Genomic DNA, 19,753 nt, shown 5'->3' with positions numbered 1-19,753 from the left:
TAGGCTAGGTTTGATGTGGACAACATAGCGCCTGCAATGAGTAAAAATCCACATCCGCTCCTCCCTTTCTGACACCTTGGACCCTCTGCAGTTTGCATACAGACCGAACAGAGCCATGGATGATGTCATCACCTTGGGGACACACACTGCACTTATCCACCTGGACACAAGGGAATATATACGTGAGAATGCTCTTAATTGATTACAGCTCAGCATTCAACACCATCATTCCCTCATAACTCGCCTCTAAGCTTGTTGATCTTGGACTGGAGACCTCCATCTGCAGCTGGATGTTTCCTGATGGGTAGGCCCCAGGTGGTGAGAATCAGTTGCCACACCTACTCTGCTGATCCTCAACATGGGTGTACCACTGGCTGGGAGCTCAGCCCCTCCTGTAATCCCTGCTCACTTACAACTGTGCTGCCAAGCACACAGACTGTTATCCTTGTTACCGTCTAGCAGACAATACAGGAGCATGGCCGCACATACCACCAGACTTAAGGACAGTTCTTCCAGCGGGCCATCATGCTTCTCAACTCATATATCTAAATATTCCACATTGCATTTTAGCTTACCTGCTTGTCTGCACTGTCTGCTGTTTACTGCACTGCACTGCTTACATAAAAAGTGCACCATCATCAACCAGGACTGGTAAATACCCGATGTGCAAAACTGTTGTATATACTTGTCATCTTTACTTTTATACATAAATCCTCATTTTCATATATGTATATAGTGTTATATTTTATCTATATCTCATCCCATCTTTTTAAATCTTATATTTTATGACTAGTGCTCTTATTGCTGAGCTGACCTGTTTTCTCATCCAACACATTTCCCATTGACCCTCTGTTAACCTACATATAATTAATAAAACTAAAACTGAAACTGAACTGAACTAAACTAATTTAATCGTATGGCTCTTCTAGACTTTTCAAATGTTATTGGACCAAATGGATCAAATCCTGATAATAAAACAAGTCATTTTTCAGGGATTATGGGGCTCCAAAATATGTATTTACTGTTCTACAGCTGTTCCTTTTCCAATGATCGTGTGCTGGAAGTTGTAATTACACAGTTTGTCCACTATGTGAAACTGGCTTCATGGCCCAGCGCTCTTCCTGGGGGCTTGTGTTTACCATGCTAATGTTGAGATATTTCAGTCTGGACCAAAGTGGTCAACTGACTGACTGACTGACCTACATTGCCATCCATATAGCCATGCCACTAGCATGCCTAAAAGCAGAGTAATTAAGAAATTAATAAATACAAGATATAAAGTGAAAGAACATTCAAAAATATAGAAAACTAAAGTCAAACAGAATAAAATACAGTCAGTGGAGCCAATGTTACCACAGTCTATCACACTGACCTGTAGGGACTGATCAGTGCAGAGACACCTTTGTAAACATGGCAGTGTAAAGCATCATAGGGTTCTCATTTTATGTTTTAGGGTCAGAGAGGCGACTCTCTGCAAGTGTCTTCATTAGGAGAGTATTCTCTAAGGAACTGCAACACTGACTAGCATGGGCAATGGAAAACAAAAGAAACAGATGGAGGATATAAGGAAGGAGAACTGATGCCAAAAAGGAAGATAGAGGTAGAGTTGGGCTGGAAAACCACCAAGGAAGAGAGGATGAAAGGAGAGGGCAGGGACTCAGCTTCATGGTGCTGTGATGATTATTTTATCATCAGCCACATCCTATTCAGGATTGGCCTGCGCAGGAGTGTGTGTGATAAGGTTAGAGTAATCTGATTACATTAGCAAAGCTGTGCCCAGCTATCTAAAACGCGGGTTACCTTGCGTTTGGCGGTCAGCTGTTCCTTGTAGCGGTCAGAGGAGTCTCCGGGGATCTCACTGGCCCAGAGGGTCAGTCCCACCACCAGATAAGCACAACCCATCACCAGCAGGGGAAGAAAGTAGATCAGGATGGCCACACACACATAGTACCTATAAAAACACAGCCAAACTCATATTATTTATGATGTATCAATCTCAATAAATGAATAAAATACAGCACAATGCATTGTTTTGACCCCTATACCTGATTCATAAATATCATGAGCCACCATCATTTCTAGTAAATTATATTAAAAGAAAACAAAAAACAAAAAATCAACTGTAAGGAGACAGAACTTTGAAATGTCATAGCAATAAAAGCACAGGTGTAACTAACATGCATAATGGCTGCGTGTCATTGAGGTGCTCCAGTCCCATGACTTACTGGGACCTGTAAACGTAACAGAGCCGTTGTTAATGCTATTAGTTACACCTGTGCTTTTCCTGCTTTGACAAGCCAGAGTGTCTGCTGTGAAAAAGGTCTCTGATTCTGAGCATATGGACAAAAATGGTAAGTATGCAAAATAACGTGATTTCTGGTGTACAATTTGACATCATCTGAGTAAATTTGTCATAATTCTTCAGTCTGAATCACATATTGAAGCTTTTCTGCGTATTTGTTCTTAAGGCTTTATGAGGTAAGCTATGATCATAAGCTCTCAAATGCTCTTCAGATCAATAAAATGGATTCTGAATTTGCCAGCCACTAAGAGCCTTGGCAGGTATCAAAACAATAATAGCATAAAGAGTCTGATGATGGAAGAGCAGTTAAGTGCTTTGTATAACATACCAACAGAAGGAGACAACGAGGTAAAACATTTGTGCTGACAGCTAATATTTAAACTTGCATTAATTGTTTTTTTCATGTTCAGGTGCATCACAAAAAGCTGTAATCACCTCAGGTTGGCTAAAGTACTAGCAAATGGTTGCCTACTTGCATTTCCAGCAAACATGGATCAACATTAGCATGTGTTTGGAATGTGTTTCTGGCCAGATTATGAATGAAATCCCACCATTTAGTCTTCTTTTAACTCTCATTTGATATATAACAACTCCTGAGGGAAACGTCTGTCTCCACTATGTTCACCAGCTAGTTGCTAAATTGCTAAGTGCCTGCTGTTTGACGCAGGTAGCATAGAGTGGGTTCATCGGTTTAAAACTGCTGCTTGCTGCTTGTGGAAACAACTCCAATAAGAGCAGTCAGAGTGACCCAAAACAATAAAGTTTTGAGCTGTACATCAAAACGCTGAGCCAATAGATGGTACAAAGTGTAGCAGCTTTAAGTCAGGGTATAGTGATGTGGTGAATAACAAATATAAAGGATTGCCCTCCGTGCAGTGCACATTTCACAGTCTAATATTTGTTTTAAAGGTATTTCATTGGCTGTGGGCATTTCCTAGTTAATAGAAGGTCTCTGAATCCATTTTCCAGCCAGCCAACTCCCCATCTAACCCTGAAGCACTGACACAGCAAGTAGTAAGAAACAAAGTTAGTCATTGGAGTCGAAGGCTGAATCAATCATCATTAGTGTGTTTGCCGGAGGACTCAGAAATGCTTTAGCTTTGTAACACAGTTTAAGGGCAGCATTTAGACCTCTGTTCCAATAACTGTCCAATGAATTTAAACCCTTTATGAAATGATTAAATATGACAGTTTCAGTATTTAGCTAATGATGTGGTGATTTATCACAGACACAGTGTTTGATCCCAAAAGTCATCTCAGGGTACTTTTCACATAGAGCAGGTCTAGACCGAACTCTTTATCTTTATGTCAGTTCATTTGTGTATATCTGTATGTATGTGTGTGTGCATGCCTTAATGTCCATTAAAAGGTGGAAAATTTATATTATATCACTCTGAGTTGTGTAGTGTGTGTGTGTGTGTGTGTGTATATTGTGTTTAACCGTGTTCAGAGAGGAAAGACCATATGACTCCAGCATCCACAGAGGGACAATCTGTTTTCCCCTCTGCAAACCCTGCAGATGAGCCTCACAGGCCATTTCCTTGGCAATTAACTACAATTATGTTAATACCACTGAATCCCCCGGAGCACAGGGGCTTTCATCAGAAAAAAAAAAAGACCACAAACTGAGACATACACGCACACACGTAGAGATACACAGAGAGATCAAAGGAGATATCGGAGCTTTGAAGGTATGAGATCCCTTCAGCCTGAAGGGATCAGTTAAAACTTGTGAGATATAGACAGACACCAGTTTGCCCTGTAGGCCTCACTGAGCACTACAGTTTTAAAAAACAATCCCTGATGAAGTCCTGCTATATTCAGATATATTGGCTGCAATAAACAAGGTTCCACAAAGTAAAGCCATGGATGTAAATTTTAAGAGAAATGAGACAATAAATATGCCTCTTAAGCCCTCTCTGCGGGGGAGTGTTGTCACTCTATTGTCTTTGTAAGTATGTTTGTAGTTGACTCAGTCCTTTCTTCTGAACTCTTTCATCCAAATCCAATAATTACAGCTGGGCTGCCTCAACATTAAGTGGATGTAAAATACAGGAAATCAATTAAGTCAATTGAAAATGCTCTCAAGAGCTTATTAGATCGTGTTTTAAGAAGCTTTTGTCTGTTTGTTTGTTTTTCAGCTTTTAGGGAAGTTGTCTATAGAACCCCTCAGCCTGCATTCATTAAACTTAAAGCCGTGTGTTACACAGACGTTTTAGCTCAAATTGGACATTAACCTTAAATATGTCATGTTGACTGTTGGTTTACAGACTTGACCCTGAGAATTAGCAAACAAGGTTTTAGTCCATACTGCAAAGTATCCTGAGTCATAAAAAAGCTGGTGGTCTGAAAGGCCCACGCAGGTGTTTTCAATAGATCTTTTTCACAGCAGACATTTTAACATACAATTAATAACATGAATCTCGGCTCCATTCCATTTACATGTGCAGGTTTCATGGCTCTTGTATTGTGCCTTGTACAGTAACTTACTGGGACACCTAAATGGAACAGAACCATCGTTTATGTTATTTTCCACTGTGTTAAGATCCACCTGTGCTTTTTCTGTGAGAAAAGTCTTTTACTCTGGTTGATCAGACCGGTTGGGTACAGCCATGTTTGGGATCATATGATGTCCCAAAAGTCTGTGTAATACAGTAATAAACTTGTCCATCACAATGCCGGTTTGTGCCGGGCAAAAATAACTTGCATGGTGTCGCACAAAGCACATGAACAGCATTCCACAAATTATACAGCTTCTTATATAAGAACAAGCAATATTTCCTGAATGAGAGGTCACTTCCTCCGCAAACTCAAACCGGCTGAACACTGGAGATTTTGCATTTCAAAGTTCAATCAGATTGAACTTTTGGTGGAGTCAGTTTGTGACTGGAACCAGATGAATCCAACCCTGTTTCTCAAATTATTGAAGTTGGAGCAAAATCTAATCAGTGGAGAGTGAGGGAAATGTCACAGTTCATACACATTCATACACTGATGAGAAAAGTTCGAACCAGGTCAGTGAAAACACCTGTGTAGGTGAACCATGACGGTGCAGGAAAGTGAGATTCCTCCAGTTTGTAGATAAATTTGTCTAAAGTGCGTAAAGATTTGATCCCGATAAAAACAAAGCACAGTAAATCTGATGCAGCATGTTGCCATTACCTTAGTAAATCTTTTTCATTGTGAACATTTTGACTTAATGATGACTGCATTAACTGATACTACACACTAATTGTATACAGTATGTACTACAGTAAAATTGCCATACTGTTCTGTTTTTGCAGTTAACATAAGAAAAATGAATCTAATAATTTGTACGAACAACAGATGATGCATTAATGAACAGCAGCTGCCACTCGGATATGCCTCCGCCATTAAACTTCACAAAGAAAAAGCTGTTCTAATGTTGTTGTGTTTCATTTCCAACAGCTTTCTTTCTTGCTGTCTCACCGCTGTCCACAGCTCCTCCATTTCCTTATCGAGCATCTTTAGTATGCATACTGACTTTTTCAAGTATACTTAGTTGTGCCACTATTCCACCACATACTCAAAATGTGCTTAACATTTGAATGTAATTGGGACGGCGCTATGGTCGTGGGTTCTCTGGCACCAGTGAATGGAACATTATTAATGTTATTTGTGACACCTGTGCTTTTTCACACCCTCCTTTCACACGAGTGCAGAGGAGGAATGCAGTTAAATCTAATCTCAGCTTTAATTAAACTGAGAAGTCAACCGTTTTTGCCACACCGGTGTAATGAAACCCTATTTAACTAAAGCAAACACAAGCAGGAGCAGGTCACACAAGCCACAGAGAGCATTTACCATAAGCCTGAGGAAAATCAATTCAGAGAAAACGGAAGCTGCCGCAATCCACTTACGAGTAGAAATGTGATTTGTATGCATACAAGTGCCCATAGGAGCAATGAGCTTAGAGGAAACCTCTTAGGTAAATCCCTATGTGTCTACATGTGTGTTTGCGTGGATGTGTTTAAGTGTGTTTCTCAAGAGTTAAATTAGATTAAACAGGATGGGAAATATACTGTATATCACAACTGTTATTTGCTGAATAAAATTTTGGGATGAAAGTAGAAGTAACCAGATTAATTTTTCTTTTGCTCTCTCTGTGCAATCCTTCATTGGATTTATAGTCAGAGAGGTGTGAAATTGGTTATAACAGCTTACTAATACACTTGAAAAAAGAGAGGATAGAGTGGAAACATGTCACTTTAAAGAAAAACAGGTAGTCAACACTTGTAATTCATTACCATTGCCTGAGATAAATGTCTTTTTCATCTCAAACACCAGCGTCAAGGAGGAGGAGATATGGATATATATATATATATATATCTGTCTTAGTAAAAGCTAAAAGAAAGTTACTTTCCAAACTGGGTGTGAAAAAAGAAGAGTACAGTTCAACAAGCCTCATATTTCCTTTCTTGGCTTTTTCTAAAGTGTGTGTGTGTGAGTGTGTATGATTTCTCAGCTATCAGGCTTTTGTTTCTTCAAAGCTGCTGTCATAAGCAAACCTACTTTCTGGTCCTGAAAACGTCAGGTTTGTTAGTGTGACTTGCCAGGATCAGGCTGCATCTTACAGGCTGTATAAAGATGTTGTCAGGGTCAGCACTTTGACAAACCAACTATGTTCCAACACTGCTGAACAGCCACAAATCTCTGCAGACTGCATCTCTGAATCTAAAGACAAACAAAAATGCTGAAAATGACACACTCATACACTCAGGACACCAGCTGTCATTTTGGATAAAAGTGTCCGTCTGAATGGCATATGTATTCTTTCTGAAGTGCTCCTTCCTTTGTACTCCTCCAGACTGTGAATCATGAGGTAGAGGAGTAAATCAAGCAGAGATGATGTATTCATTTACTGATGCTGCTGATTTACATGATTAAAGTGGCTTTGTAGGTGGTATGATGGTTGGTACTAGTTGCGCCATCAAAGATAAAAAGAGCCTTTGCTTGGATTTTGGTGTCACAACAAAATTAATCCAGCAGCTAAAATGTGTTATTGATGAGAGATTACCAAAAGGGACCAAACTGATTACATCAATAAATAATACTGCTAGAATAGCATACTAGAGGTTTTTTCTTTACCCCCAATCAGTTGATAAAAAGCAAACATTTTAAATAATTTTACTCTTGTATTTATTTTCTCCAGTTCAGTTTTATTCAAACTATTTTCTTAGTCTTGGAACGCCCTTTTTCTTTTAAAATAATTTTTTAGGGTATTTTATGTATCTATTTGCTTGTTGGCAGAGGAGAGATAAAAGGAAATTAGAGGTGAGAGAACGACATGCAACAAATGTTCCCAGCATGGACTGGTAGCTAAACCATCGATGTTCTGAGGATTGAAATGGTGGTTCTGTTGTACAGTTCTGTTATTCCTCTTTGCCTTTATAAAGTTCAGCACTGCTGACAGTGCAATGGTATTTGGAGAATCACTTCATAGTTTGGAAAATATGTCCTGCATTCAGAGCACAAGGGATCATCTGGTTAATGGTGTGAACCTCTGACAGCTGAAACAGATGTAGGTCAGGATTTAAAACTCAGGACCTCAAAGCTGCTTCTTAATGTGGTTTGTTATTTCAGTTATTATATTTCCAGTTTTTGTGTTTTTCATCTGGTGTTAGAGGTTTCTACATGTGCATTTCAACTGCAGGAAACAAATAATAGAAGGAAACCAATGCTATTTTAGTTCAGTTATTTTTGTTTAGATATCAGCAATGACCTGAAACAAAGGTTATTAAACTTGTCTAGACTGTAATTTATATGCACTCTCCTGAAGTAAATGAGAAAATGTTTTAATAAAACTAAACAGAATAATGCTGCACAAAAGACTCAAGTCTGAGCACTTGACTTATCTAATCTTGGTACAGCTGAAGGTTACTTCAACATGTAATAATGTAGTGAATGTCACATGTTCAGATCAGATTAGGTGACTGCAAAACCAGTTTGAGGGTGAACGTAAAAAATATACAATACATTGTTGCTTATCCACATTATAATAGATCTGTGAAAAGATCTCCAGCAAACCAAACTTCATCCATAAACAGTCCAAATCATATGTCACATTTTTATAAAGTTATCCTTACTACATCTTAATAAAACTTAAACTGGTACCTGTGGAGTTTTTGACCACTAGTAGTCTAATGGAGCAATGTTTTTGGGAGTGGACACTCATTTTGTTTGGATCACATGTGTGCACATTAGGGTGCACGTGCTTGATACACATTCTTGTCACTGGTTTCATGCTGTTTCACTGATTGACATTTGGCAACAGTAACGTGCCAGCAAAGACACTTACAAGAAAACCTCTTTAAGGCTGCAAATACTGTGAACCTGACCATAAACAGAAGGACTTTTAATTATAACTTGGCTTGGAAGTACTTGGCGTAAACTGAACTTCTGAATTAATGACTACAGTTAAATGAACAAATGAGGTTCCGTGTTATAAAACATTTTAAATGCTGAACTCTGAAGACCCAAACACACTCTAAAGTAAAAGGGGAACAGCAGCATTGTTGCAGTGAAGTAAATTGATGGGGGTGACCCCTGGCCCAGGATTGCACTGGTCCTACTACACATCAGGAGAGCACAAGTTCTGTGCATGCAGTTTTTCTCATTTACAGTCAGCCAAGACTGGCTGAACCCTGTAATAACTCCCTGACAGAGCCTGTGTCCCCAGAGGGCCCCGGCAGACCCTTACTCCCACTGATGGATTACGCTTTAGGGGATAGAAGCTGCACTATGTCGCCTTGCTGTCATACAAACTGAATCAATAAAACCTCACTCACGGACGCACTGACAAATTATACACGGTAACTTATATTGTTTTAATTTCTGGTGCTGCTGCCTCTTGTCTTCCCCAGCAGACAAACATGCTTCACATGTCTTTATTTCTTGGCTGTTGGAGTGTGTGTGAATGTGCAAGTGTGAACATGGACGCCAATGCAAACATGCCAAGCAAATATTGAATGAATGACAATAAATAGAGGTGACTGAGCTCACGCTCGGTTCAATATTATATCAACATCTATTCAACAGTACAGTCTATGAGAGATAAAGTGCACGTTATTGAAGTAAATGCATGTGATATGCATAATTAAACTGTGCATGCGCCTGCTTATTTAAACATATGGGTGTTTGTATCAGTATACATAATTAATGAATGTGTGCACTGGGAGGAAAGGCAGCTGTTCTTTTGACTTTGCCTGCCAGCAGAGGCAAAAGAATACTGGTGGTAACAGGATGCCTTGCTCCACACTGCCTTACTGGCACTAATAACAGGCTCATGTTGTGCGAAGCCCAATTTAGTGTTAAGGGACCACAAAGGACAAGGTGTGCTCAGTCTGTGATTTCCTCTGTATGTATCGATTTTCTGTAATATGTGTATCCACTCTGTGTATGTGTGTCCTTCTTCAACATCCATGTTGAAGACGTGTTCTTGTATTTCTTTTCTTATAATAAACAAATATTCTCTCAAGGATAAAAAGATGAGGAGAACTCTCCAAACTGAGCTAATTGTATTGATTTTCACTGCTGTAATGGAGTCATTGGTTTGGTTAAAATTAGAACTTGGATCAAGGTTTGTGTTAGAGTAAGGGTTAGAGGTTAGGTTGGAGAGCATTGCTTAGGGGTTAGGAGAGTCAATGAAGTCAGTCAATGAAGACCACATTGAACCAGCTGCCACAAGTCATGGCAGTAACACAACAATGTACCTGTGGTGTCTTGTGTTAAAACTACAAGTGCACAAGCTTGATAGGTGGATGCTCCTTCCTTCAGAGACTGCCTTTAAGTTCATCCGACAGGTTTAAGTGGATATCAAGGGACTGTGGTCGTCAGCTCATCCACCTGAATGTTCCCCTAACCGACGACTCTTGCACTATCACCAAAAGGCATTAAAAGCACCCAATCCCTTGAGGGTACATAATGGCCATGAATGGAAGAAGCTGGTGTGCTTTCGTGTTAAGGCCGGCTCTGGCATCAAGGTATTAATGGAGCTTGTGCAATGCTGCCCAAACCATTAACACCTCCCCCACTGTGCAGCTGTAACCATGCATGATAGGTCCATCATCTCATGGTGAAAGCCATCCCCAGAACCATTGTGGTGTGGCACTTGGAACCAGGATTTGTTAGATTAGATAACAATTTTTCAATTAAGTCCTGTTCTGATATTTCTTACACCCCTGAAAACAAATCACGTTTATCCAGGACAGGAGAGTTTAGGTGTCATAATACTTGAAATGAACTAGTTTGTATGATGTGATGTCTGACCAGGTCTAAGGCCGGCCATTATGGAGAAAGGTGTGGAGCAATAATCATTTAAATATAGGGATAACAATACATACTTTTGGACATACAATATTTTCCTTGAAGGCATTTGTAGTGTGTGCACACAAACCCTGCTCACTACTCACCTCCACACCTCTGTTCAATCACTGTGTGAAGTGAGCAAGAATAGTGGGTTGTTGGTTTTGGAAAGCTCCCCCAGTTCTAACGTCATAAAGGTGTGTGGGGGGTGGGGAGTTTCAGACACTGGTCGACTATCTGACAAGCACATACTGACACGCATACTTTATCCCTCCTGTATGGTGCATTGTATGGTCCAAACAATTAGACTGTAATTTATGTGATATGTGCTACTTTGGACAAATGTTATGGCCACATGTACATTTACCGAGGTGTGTTATGTCTTCACTGTTTGTTCCTTTGCTGCCTTCAAAGAGGCCAGAAACTCTACAGCCATAATGATTCTCAAGCCCTCAGTCAGCTCTGGCTTATCATTATGCCATTTTCAAAGTCTGTAGTAGTCTTAGTTGTCAGTGTGTGTGCAAGTTAAGTGTGGAAATGAAGGTGTAGTTTCAGCAGGCTCTAGCACAGAGACGCCAGCGGGAAGGTTTCTGATCTTCTGCTGACTGTGTGTAAGTGTGTGTGGCTGTCAGTGTAGGTGAGAGTGTGTTATGTAGGGGTGTTTTGTGTGGTGAGGCAGAACAACTATGTAAGCGTGCATTCACAAACAGTGTCATCTATTAATACCTTCCTATGAGACTTTGCTTGTTAATTCCCACTGACTGCGAAGGCAGCAGACAGGCCATCAGACAGGTTGTAGACAGCGACGACGCTGGTGGGGCAATGCCGGGGAAAGAAAGACATACGGGACCTGACCCAGAGTCAGCCTTAATCAGATATGTCGTTTACAGCTTCAGCAGCAGAGCTGAATGACTACTGTGTTCACACTCATCTCCCATGTGTCACTGATTACAGTTTCATTAAAAAAGTAATAAGTGCAACAGGGATCCCATCATGAACAATGAAATTGCTGTCGCACTGTTCATAACAAACTATATTTCCATGGAGAAATCTGACAGAGGCAGTAAAACGGGAAGGCAATAGCAGGCTGGCAGCAGTGCAGAGTAAACACTGTTGCTGATGAGCTGAAAGGTTGCCATCAGCAGAGCTGTGATCGCAGCCACGCTGCTGTGTGTCTGAGTGCCTGCACATGTGCGTCATTGCGTGGGTGTTTTTCTGTGTTCGCTGAACTAGTATTGTGTGTGCATTTGTGGAGGTGTACCTGTATTTGTGCCTTCATGTGTGTCCTGGCCAGTTATACCAATGGGATTATAAAAAGACAAATGGAAGTAATTGGAGGTTATGGGGGTGGCACAAAGTGTGAATAAATCACTTCCAGGCATGCTGCATTTATTCTATTTTTCTAAAGCAGCTTCAGAAGTTTGTCTTGCACAGCAAGGTTTCAGTGTATGCAAGGGGAACATTAACACCAGCATTTGCACAACAATACTTTTTCTTGCCTTTTCTTTCACCGTAGGTCACGGGGCGAGGGGAGATGAAATTGGTGCGCCTCGGCAGCAATTACAGCTTTTGCCATTTCTGCTGCACAAGGAATGCTTACATACTAGTGTTAAAATGATTCACATTAATGTTTAGTCACTGGTATGATATGACAGCCCTTTGGTTCTATTTTAGCAGCCAAAGGAAATATAATATCTGGAGGAAAGGTGACTTGTCAACCCAGACTGTCACTGAGTGGCCAGACCAGGGTCAGATAGTGTCAGTAAATTATTCTTAGTACTTGTTTTTTAACCTATTGCATCACAATAATTCAAATGGTGTCTGGGAAGCTTCTTGCAAACCCTGTATGACACTGACAGAGATTAAAATTATATCCAAAGTGTGCTTGAACCCTCCAATGGGAAAAATAATGGTCTGTCTCAATGTTGTATTACTTAAAGATCAGTGATTCCTTCTCCTAGGTTCACCACTTTGGAGCAATGTATTTGACATTAACATTTTATAATCTGACAAACAATTTTAGAGTGATTTTGTACTTCATACATCGCTGACACCTTTCTGAGACATTTCTTCTAAATGTCCCATTACAGTGGGCATATCATAACAACCATGCTGGCAGATCTATGACGCTGCACTTTGAGCTAAATGCTAAAGTTCTCACGATGACAATGCTAATATGCTAATGTTAAGCAGGTATAATGTTTACCATGTTCACCTTCTTAGTTTAGTGTTAAACACAGTGCAGCTGAGACTGATGGGAATGTCTTTAGTTTTGCAGGTACCTGATGATAGCACTAGAGGAAAAGTCAGCAGATCAACAAAGTTAAGGCAATATATCTTGTGGGTGACATGTAATGTCTGTCATGGCAATCCTTTCAGTAGTTGTACAGACAATTTCATTAAAAACTCTTGGTGGAGCTACAGGGAAAGTCAGACGATCATCAAAGTCATTTTGTGCCATTTTATAGAGTAGATCTAGAGATAACTAGATAAGTAATAACTTTCATCTCATGGTGGCACTAGAGGTAAAGTCAGGAGATCACTAGTGATAGTGGGATTCATCCTCTGGTCACCATGACTGTTTGTTCCACATTTTGTGCCAACCTAACCAATAGTTGTTGAGATATTTCAGGCAGACAGACCAACATTGCCGTCCCAGCATGGCTAAAAATGCATCGAAGAAATATAGTATTTTGCTGCACAAGAACAAATTCAAACAAAACGCAGCACAGTGCTGTATTCTAAGGGAGAAAATGAGCTATTGAATATACAGTAAAAGATCAGACTTGACTGTGACTCAGAAACACACTCAGTATTCCTCAGGAGTAAAATCCCCTGAGTGCTGGTGATAGCCTAAATATCTATATTCTGTGCAGTCCTCTGGCTCAACTCTCTAAAACTGTTGCAATTAAAAGCATAACAATATATCAGTTCTGTATTTGGCTACTTAAGGGGTTATTGAACAGGCTCTCTCATTTATAGAGTCGAGGTAAAATTGCACAGTCAGATGGCTGGCTGGCTTTTTAAAGAAGTTATAATGAATAATACTCATAAACACTGGGTCATTCCTCCAAAATACATAGCACGTCCTCAATATTCTGGTTTGATAAACAGCTTAAGTATGACAGGTGGGGATACAGGTGCTTGTTCGCATCAGGCTTTTCATATAAATCATATCCTGCTTTGACGTTACAAGGAGAAAATGTTTGCCTGAGTGCTGCCAGACTTGAGGCTTTTGTTTTGCAGCTTGCTAAAGGTGAGAGTAAAAGCCATGGACACAGGCTAGTGAGCTAACATGAGTATGAAAAGCTGAACTAAGTGTGAATCATTGTATTGACCCGGGGAGCATTGATTTGTAAACAACTAAATAAACAAGCAATCAAGTGGAACTGAATGGATCAAGGTTCATCAAATATTAGCAACATATTTTTTACTAGAATGCTGAAAATGATACTGAAACCTAAGATTGACACATTTCTGGGAAAAAGCTGAAAACTAAAACCATTTGGAAAGTATGGTGCTGTGGTTGAACCTGCTCAGACTGTCTTTTTATTCTTTGAAATTGCTTTTTAAAATTTATGCATTATTCATAGTTGTTTGTTGTTGTTCTGGTTTTATGTCTTGTTATTTTTGCTCAGTAAAGCACTCTTGAAAAGCATATACATTTTTCCTTCATCTTAGTACTTGTAGTAGAATTACAAATGGAAAATGGATGGTGGAGTAAAGCCTCAATCAAATCTAATCGTTCTTTTCTCCTGTCTAACCGCTGATATTTTCAGTAGAGAAAGAACACACGTCCCCTATGATGTGCCTTCAATTTATTCACTACAAAGCACAAAAAGCTTCCGTGCTTTTCCGCGTCGCGCTCTCATTTACGCTGAATACAAACAGCATACTCCCACATTTGCTGCCAATTCAAAAGTAATTAACAGTGCTTGTTGACTATTTCAATAGCTGTTCCACAGAGAGACTCACATCTTTTTGAAGTCACACACGGAGTATTCGGGCCAGTCGATGTAGCACACCACCCGGCCGGGGAGTTGGTCCGTGTTGGAGTAGTAGTACTGAGGGAAGGCCAGGAGCAGGGCCAGGACCCAGATCACTGCCACCACCACCTTGGTCTCTGTGGATGACATGCGCTGCTGCAGAGGGTGGATGATGGCCATGTACCTGCAGAGGGGAAAGAAGGAAAGACGATGATGCAGCGATGATGAGCAGAACCTGGAGAGTAATCAAACCATAACTTAGATGTTGTTATGTTGTTACATTGACTGGACACATTTGGGTGAAATGTTTGGATGTGATGAAAAATTGAGTTGATTTGGGCATTTTATTGCAAGACATAAATGAGTCACCATCACTTCTGATATGAAGGAGTTTGTTTGATCGCTTGTTTATTGTATGATTGATTAACACATCACTGGTTGGAAAGCACCAACATGAACTGATCCCATTAAGGGGGCAAAGCTAACAGTAGCGGATGTTAAACAGCTGTACATTTCAGTACAATGAAGAAAGTAAGAAAGTATTAGGCTAGTACAGTGATAAGTGACAATGTATGACATTTTTGAAAACACACCACTTGCAAGTCTGAGAGTGCTAAATATGGAGCTAGAGCCAGGTAGAGCAACCAGAAGATTAGCTTAGCTTACAACAGCTAGGGAAACAGCTAGCATGACTCTGTTCAAAGCCTACCAGCACCTTTAAAGCTCATTAATTAACATGTTATATCTTGTTGTTCAATCCGCACAAAAACTGAAATGTAAAAATGATAATTACCGCCAAGCTTACCGGTTGCTAGCAGTAGCTTCATCTTTACTGTAGAAGCACAAGAGTGGAATCAATCTTCTCATTTAACTCGTAGCAAGAGAGTAAACAAGCATATTCCCCAAAATGTTGAACTATTCCTTACAAATAGAACTATAGCATCTAGTATTTTGACTCTGTACTCCAGAACATTTGATTTTAAACAGTAACTATAAGGACAAGGTGCTGACTTTCAGCTTTAAGGGTGTTTGAAGGTGGTCTAATCCATATTGGGTGAATAGTATAGACATACACACAAAGCTATTGAAGAGTTTTTAAGGCTAAACAGTGAAATGTTATTGACTAGCCAAGTCAGTGAGCCAACCTCAGTTCAACTGAGCATGTGTGTCACCTGAGTGGACGGACGTACCACTAAAACAAGCAAGAAGTGAAGCTTAAGGCAGTTTTTTATCAACATAATGAGAAAATGTTATTAATGAACATATTCTGCCAGGTTGCAATATCTGCTCTCAAGACACTCATAGAAACTAAAGCATAAAAACATTTTCTATGTTTATGTTTAAGCACCTACAGCAGTTGGTTACGGTGGGAAAATACTGAAGTCAACAGTGACTTGAAGCATAAAACACAATATATGTACTATGATCCTTCCCTAACCTTAAGCAACCTAACCACATGCTAGAGAGGTGAGAAGAGGAGGTCAGAGGTGTGAACCCTGGTCTCCAGTATCAATGGCCGGCGCTTTGTATAGCTTTGTAAATCCACCTTGACTGCCTCCATACAACTCCTGTGAAGTACAAAAACATCACTTTGCCAGTGAACACAATCAAGGGTGCGATTATGTTTTCCTCAAAACGTAATTGGAAAAACAAATCAGTAGTATAAAATGTATTTTCTGGGTGTCTGCTCATGTCTGTGGGTACAAGCATGCTCATATTAAACACATTAAAGCTGTGAGTCAGCATGTAGTCCTACAGCACAGAGCCAACACAACTAAATGTTTGACTGTCCAAATATTAATCAATTAACAGGTTTTTTTTATGGTGGTCACTAGTTAGTGATCATAGTTTACTCACCTTTAGATTAAATGTGCATTGTATTCAACTGTGTCAAATATACAAGGATGTAGTGATCTGATTTAAAAGTATGACTCCAATACTATAAAAACAGTAATTAAATTACAACACTTACATTGCTTAGAAATCTATTAAAGCTAAATATTATAGAAACAAGCCCAGACTGCAGCACATTGTCAATAATCTCCAACTCAACAAATCTGATTTTTCATGTCAGCATATTTAAATGTAACCAGAGGATAGAGCTGCACAGATGGAGGATTCATTGTTCAGTGTGCGATCGAGTTATTTATGTCCTTGATGTAAGCAAAGTGTAAAAAATGGTCGTTTGTATAAGAGTCATAAACTTAAAATAGACTTTTGAAGAGTAACTCAAACTACACATCGAAACAAAACCTGCAGGAAAACAATATTCATACACACACACCTCTTTAAAGTTTAGAGGTCAAACAACACAGCAAGCTTTGATTTGCCGTACTGGTTTTTAACAGGAACAGGATCATGAAACAGTGGAGAGAAACCAACAGCAGCGGTGCAATATGAAGAAGAGTCTGCGATGAAGAACACTGTGGGAACTCTGGTCAGATGACTCCCATGAGCATCTGAGTAATGATTTCACATAATCATAATCATGCTCCCTAATCAGAGAGACGATGGAGTGCGTGAGCACTTAAAATGACCTCGTACATCATTAACACAGAGCCTCATCAGGAGAGTTCATTTCCCCTCAGTGTGAATACAACATGTGAGGGTCTGAGGAGAAAATCATTGATATCTTATCTCAGTCATTTTTATCCCCAGCATTGATTTTTGACTTGAGATCATCAGGAGATTTGTTTGTATTGATTTACTTCAACTTAAATCTCTTGAACATTGTTTTCTCTTCTAAACAACTCAATAAGCTGGAAGCTGTAGAAGCTGTAAATCATTTCAGTAAACTCAGGGACACATTTTTCATTTATAAACTGGTTACTTAAAAAAAAAAGACCCTGAAGTAAAATATTATTAGTCTAAACTGTATAAAGTCTGGGATCACATACTCTTTCTATTAATGTCTATACTGACATTAGTGTTATTATTTTTTTGGCTCTCTAGAACGCCGTCTTGTGCCAAAGAGGTCTAATTAAAGGCTTAATCCCACTAATAAGCAAAATGAATATGCTAAATGCACACTCTCACTCTAATTATATCAGAAACAAGAGGACGCCTTTGAAATTAAATGCTCCCAGCGGTCTGTAGAAAATGGGAGATCACAGCCTCGGCTTTATTTTGGCTCCGCTTCAAACAGCGCTGGCAGCCGTGTGGCTTTTCTTCATGTAGGTGAGTCATAGTCAGGCTGTCGATGTCAGAATCAAACACACACCTGCAGAGGACAGCGGCCTGCTCGCTCCACAGCCCGAATCATCATCATCATCATCATCATCATCATCATCATCATCATCCCCGCTGGCATACAAGCACTATGTACACATTTAACACATCCTGGACACCAGGCCAGAGTATAAGTTTGGTTGCTAAAATGTGCATTTAACCTGTCATGACTGAGGACTGGTGATGACAGACTAGACAGGCTTTCACATACAATATCTTGTCAGAACTTTATTGCCTACAAAAATGTGTTCACATGCAGCTACTTTGCATTCAGCAACATGTGTTTTGATGGAAAACTGGGATTTAATAGCATTTTAATCTGAATGCAAATCTGCTTATCAAATTTGAATCCTTTTGAATTCCTAATTTAATCTAATTAGCTTTTGATATTAACATGTAACTAAAGTTATAAAGACCTAAAACTCAATGATTCAGATCCACAGTCAACACAGACACACTACAGATTTTAATAGCAGCCTAATTAATTTTTACAACTTGTAGCTACAACCTGAAAATGAGATGAGCAGCAGAAGATATGAAACTTATTTTTCATGAGCCACATGCTCTAAATACTGGAGTTCCTGTTACAGAACTATTAAAGTTGATAAGCTTTAATAAGTTTAGGAAGGAGATTCTGCTACAGTTGATGTGATGCAATCAGCTAGATCATATCTGTGGAGAAGAATCACCACTTTGTTGGTCTTAATGAACTACAAACACATACAAACACATACAAACACATACAAACACATACAAAGTCCACTCATGGTTGTAGATTGGTGTTTCTTTTCACTCATTAACTGTGACAAGTACAGACACTGACTTACAGAGAGCAGCTTTAACAGACATTTTCATTTTAGCTTTTAACTGTCATGAAGTTAACGGTACGTGACTGACACCAGTGATGTTTGTCATTTTAACCATCAAAAGCGATGACAGATAAAATGCTGCTAATGTCACCTAGATGTTTGCCACATTAGTCTTTAACAATTCAAAAGAACCAAGAGAACTAAATTGTTCAATAAAAGATTAATAAACACTGGATCTTAATGAATCAAGATCCAAAATGAAAAGGACAGGCACAAACTAAAGGCAGTGAGGTTGCTGGTAAATACTGTTCTGCACTGTGACGTCAATGTGCTGTAATATATCTCACACTTATTCCTGCATTAACACTGAACATTGTTTTAGTGTCATAAGAAGTGAATCTACAGGAGACAGGGTTATATCACTGATTGATAGTGAGTCATTTAACATGAATCCTACTGAGTGTTTTCTATCTGACTTCACACACTACATTATATTTAATATGTCATTATTATATTACATTATATGGTGTTCTGCCCAGTAGGAGTAGAAACCTGAATTTATGGAAAACATATGGAATCATGAAAAGTTGTGAAAAAAGCAACGAATCCTTCAGAGCAACAGTGAAGTCAATCTGAAACGTTTTAACTGTAAAAAATATGAAGAATTACTTGCAAGAGCTTTGTAACCAACGTCTGATCTGCTCATTCAAATCCTGTTTCATCCATTTTCACCGTGGTTCAGTTTGAGTGCATCTGTTATGCTTGATTAAGTCTTCTACCTGCAAATAGAGTATAATCTACACTCTAACTCTTCCAGCTTAACCCAATATGAACACTCCTTTTATTCACCTAACAAAGTCGGTCTCTGCATTCTAATGTCCCAGCAACCACCGCTAAAGCTGAGAGCTATTTCATTTTTATGGATCTGTCGGGAGAGAGAGCTCGGCTCCCCCTGTTCCTCTGCCTTTCATTTCACATCTTGGAAAGCACACCGTTGAGACTTTGCGCTTCATATCTTAATATCTGTCTGTGGGCAATATCTGATTCCTCTCAATAGGATACCTTCTCACAAGGTGGCAGGCAGCATGGGCAGCCAGTGCTAG

General features: G+C 39.5%; 1 protein-coding gene across 3 annotated transcripts in view; it reads right to left on the bottom strand.

Annotated features, from left to right (window-relative positions):
• Positions 1 to 19,753, bottom strand: part of tacr1a (tachykinin receptor 1a) — a 40,394-nt gene that overhangs the window by 11,393 nt on the left and 9,248 nt on the right. For all 3 annotated transcript variants that reach the window (XR_006098247.1, XM_042422309.1, XM_042422310.1), the window contains exons 2-3: positions 14,603 to 14,797; positions 1,801 to 1,951 (exon numbers count right to left, since the gene is read on the bottom strand). Coding sequence is in view for 2 of the 3 variants with exons in the window: in XM_042422309.1 (XP_042278243.1) it covers positions 1,801 to 1,951; positions 14,603 to 14,797 (346 nt within the window). In the remaining variant the exon portion in view is untranslated. The remainder of the gene's footprint in view (positions 1 to 1,800; positions 1,952 to 14,602; positions 14,798 to 19,753) is intronic.

This window comes from Thunnus maccoyii, chromosome 9, assembly GCF_910596095.1.
Source record: "Thunnus maccoyii chromosome 9, fThuMac1.1, whole genome shotgun sequence".
In the NCBI taxonomy this organism is placed as follows: domain Eukaryota; kingdom Metazoa; phylum Chordata; class Actinopteri; order Scombriformes; family Scombridae; genus Thunnus; species Thunnus maccoyii.
The sequence above is the reverse complement of the archived record's forward strand: the minus strand, read 5'-3'. Positions and strand labels throughout refer to the sequence as shown.